Source organism: Solanum pennellii, chromosome 6 (genome assembly GCF_001406875.1).
Source record: "Solanum pennellii chromosome 6, SPENNV200".
Classification (NCBI taxonomy): domain Eukaryota; kingdom Viridiplantae; phylum Streptophyta; class Magnoliopsida; order Solanales; family Solanaceae; genus Solanum; species Solanum pennellii.
This window is the reverse complement of record NC_028642.1, coordinates 48,883,377-48,885,897: the sequence shown is the minus strand read 5'-3', so window position 1 is coordinate 48,885,897 and position 2,521 is coordinate 48,883,377. Positions and strand designations below refer to the sequence as shown.

General features: G+C 39.8%; 1 protein-coding gene across 1 annotated transcript; it reads left to right on the top strand.

The window, feature by feature from the left end:
• The first annotated feature begins 375 nt into the window (after positions 1–375).
• On the top strand, positions 376–2,521 carry LOC107023755 (BOI-related E3 ubiquitin-protein ligase 1-like). The gene is made up of 4 exons (XM_015224548.2): positions 376–1,011; positions 1,093–1,202; positions 1,289–1,632; positions 1,707–2,521. Exons 1-4 carry the CDS (start codon positions 839–841, stop codon positions 2,226–2,228), a joined length of 1,149 nt encoding a protein of 382 aa, XP_015080034.1. The 5' UTR covers positions 376–838; the 3' UTR covers positions 2,229–2,521.

Below are 2,521 nucleotides of genomic sequence, written 5' to 3'. Positions count from 1 at the left end.
TTTTTTAATCTTATTATTATTTATTAATTAAAAATAGAGAGGTGGCGAGGATGCATGGGCCATGCTCCATACACAACAATCCCTACGGCAGCGCCTAACCTTCTCCACGCCCAACAATACACCGCACGTACAATACATAAACGTGTTTTTTAACTTGACTTCATTTATGTCCTTTAATTAAACCTGAATAGTGTCTTTTTGTTCAATTTTTACACAATTTCAAATATCTATTTATATAAATTCAAAGTTGAAAGATATAATGTTGATGGACTATACGTATATCTTATCTACTTAATTAAAATCCTCAATTACAAGGATGTGTGTCCATTGTTATAAAACAATAAATAGTACATGTAAGGTAATACAAGTAGGGTAGTGTATGGGTGATAGAAAAATAGGACAAATATTGGGAGGAAAAGATGAGTAATATTAGGATTAGAAAAAGGAGGGGGGATTGATGAGAAACACGAGAGTCCCTCTTGCCGTGTTGAAAGAAAAGAAAAAAACAAAGCCCACGCGAAAGAAGAAGGAACCACAATAAGAGGAGCTCTCCCTCTCCCATTTGGACTCATTCGTTTTGATCGCATCTCCTTCTCTCTCCCATAAAACCATTTATTAGGTGTTAAGCTACTACTAAAACATTTTTTTTTTTTAAAAAAAAGATGAGTTTCTTAGGTGGAAACATGGTCATGTTGGTGTTCTTGATGGGTTAAAGGTTGGCTTCTTCTTCTCCAACATAAAAGAAGAAAGATTCATTCTTTTCTCTCTATCAAGAATCAAATAAAGTCTTTGAATACTTGTTGGTATTTCCATAGTTTGGGGCATCTTCTTCTCATTCATGCTGTTTATGTGTTTGCGCTTAATTAGGCCTTCCCTTCCTCACCACTCTCTTTTACCAATCAAAATCCCTTCCTTCTATATATATACACACACACCCAGCTTTCTTGTGTTTGATCATTCTTCAATGGCTGTTCAAGCTCAATATCCATCTAATGTTCACCTCTTTAACAGGTGGTAAACTTCTCAAATTTATCTTCTTTCTTTTTGTCATTACTAGTAACTTACTTAATGAAGGTTTTTCATTGACTGCAGAGCTGTGCAAGAACGAAAGAACCCAATTGGCAACGATGAATATTCGTTGCAACCTCAACCTGCTGGAGGATCAATTCTTGATCACACACAAATGCGATTCAATCCAGGAGGTAAAAACAAATCCAAACTATTCTTATACTAATTGAATGGATGGGTTCCTACAGAGGAGGAATAACCTTGTTTTTGGCTATGGCAGCTGGCTCTTCTCATCATCCGTGTAAGAGAAGAAGAGAAGTTAGCACCACCACTGCAATGAATCCGTCAATGCAATCTCAGCCGCAGCTGATTGACCTCACTCAGCTTCATACAAATCCAAATGTTGTCTCCACCGGCCTCCGTTTAGCTTCTGGAGAACAGTTACAACACCAGAATCAGCAACACCAGTTACATCAACAGTATCAGAAGCAGCAACAACAAAACCAACACTCTCTTTCTCCTCAATCTTCTCAATCATCAGCTTTCTATTCCATATTCACAGAAGATATGTCTACTATTATCAAACAACACCGCGATGAAATTGAACAATTCCTCCATGTTCAGGTATAGCGAATTTAGGGCTTTTTAATTTGTTAGGTTGTATTTCAATGAATAATACTTCTGTTTGGTATTAACAGAGAGAACAATTAAGACGGACATTAGAGGATAAAAGGCGAACACACTATCGTGCTCTGATTGAAACCGCCGAGGAATCAATGGCACGGCAGCTGAAGGAAAAGGAAGCCGAGGTTGGAAAAGCGTTTCGGCGCAACGCCGAGCTAGAGGCGCGTGCAGCGCAGCTGAGTGCAGAGGCGCAAGCCTGGCAGGCAAGGGCTAGAGCGGAGGAATTCACCGCAGCAACGCTACAGGCACAGCTGCAGCAGGCGATGATGAACGGCGGAGGGTGCAATGCGAACCTCCCAGACGGAGACATCGCCGGCGCCGGCGAAGCTGAGGATGCTGAATCGGCTTACATCGATCCAGACCGAGTGGTGGAGACAACCGGTCCGAGTTGCAAGGCATGCCGGAAGCGAGTTGCGTCGGTGGTGCTTTTGCCGTGCCGGCATTTGTGTGTGTGCACAGATTGTGACGCTGTGGTACAAGCATGTCCACTCTGTCTCTCCATTAGAAGCTCAAGTGTTGAAGTCTTCCTCTGTTAGAAAAGCCCAATCTTTGGCCCATTTATTTGAAGCCCAGGCCCAAATGTCATGAACTAAGTAAAAGATTTTCTAACTATTGTATTCATGCTACTTTTAAGTTTTGAGTAAAAAAAATGAATATAAAAAGAAAAGATTAAAAAAAATAAAAAAATTACATATCTCTTTATTCAAAAGCTACTTCTTTTTCTTTTGGCTCCATAGTCAAGACACAAAATCTTTATTATTTTTTGAATATTTTTTGGGGAGAGGTGAATGTGATGTACATGATGAAATGGAGAGGCATTTTCCTTTTC

Excerpts from the sequence above, each read along its gene's own strand:
- LOC107023755 (XM_015224548.2), top strand. The coding sequence starts at position 839 with ATGCTGTTTATGTGTTTGCGCTTAATTAGGCCTTCCCTTCCTCACCAC. Across the intron at positions 1,012-1,092 it reads AATGTTCACCTCTTTAACAG|AGCTGTGCAAGAACGAAAGA; the intron begins GTGGTAAACTTC and ends CATTGACTGCAG. Across the intron at positions 1,203-1,288 it reads AATGCGATTCAATCCAGGAG|CTGGCTCTTCTCATCATCCG; the intron begins GTAAAAACAAAT and ends TGGCTATGGCAG.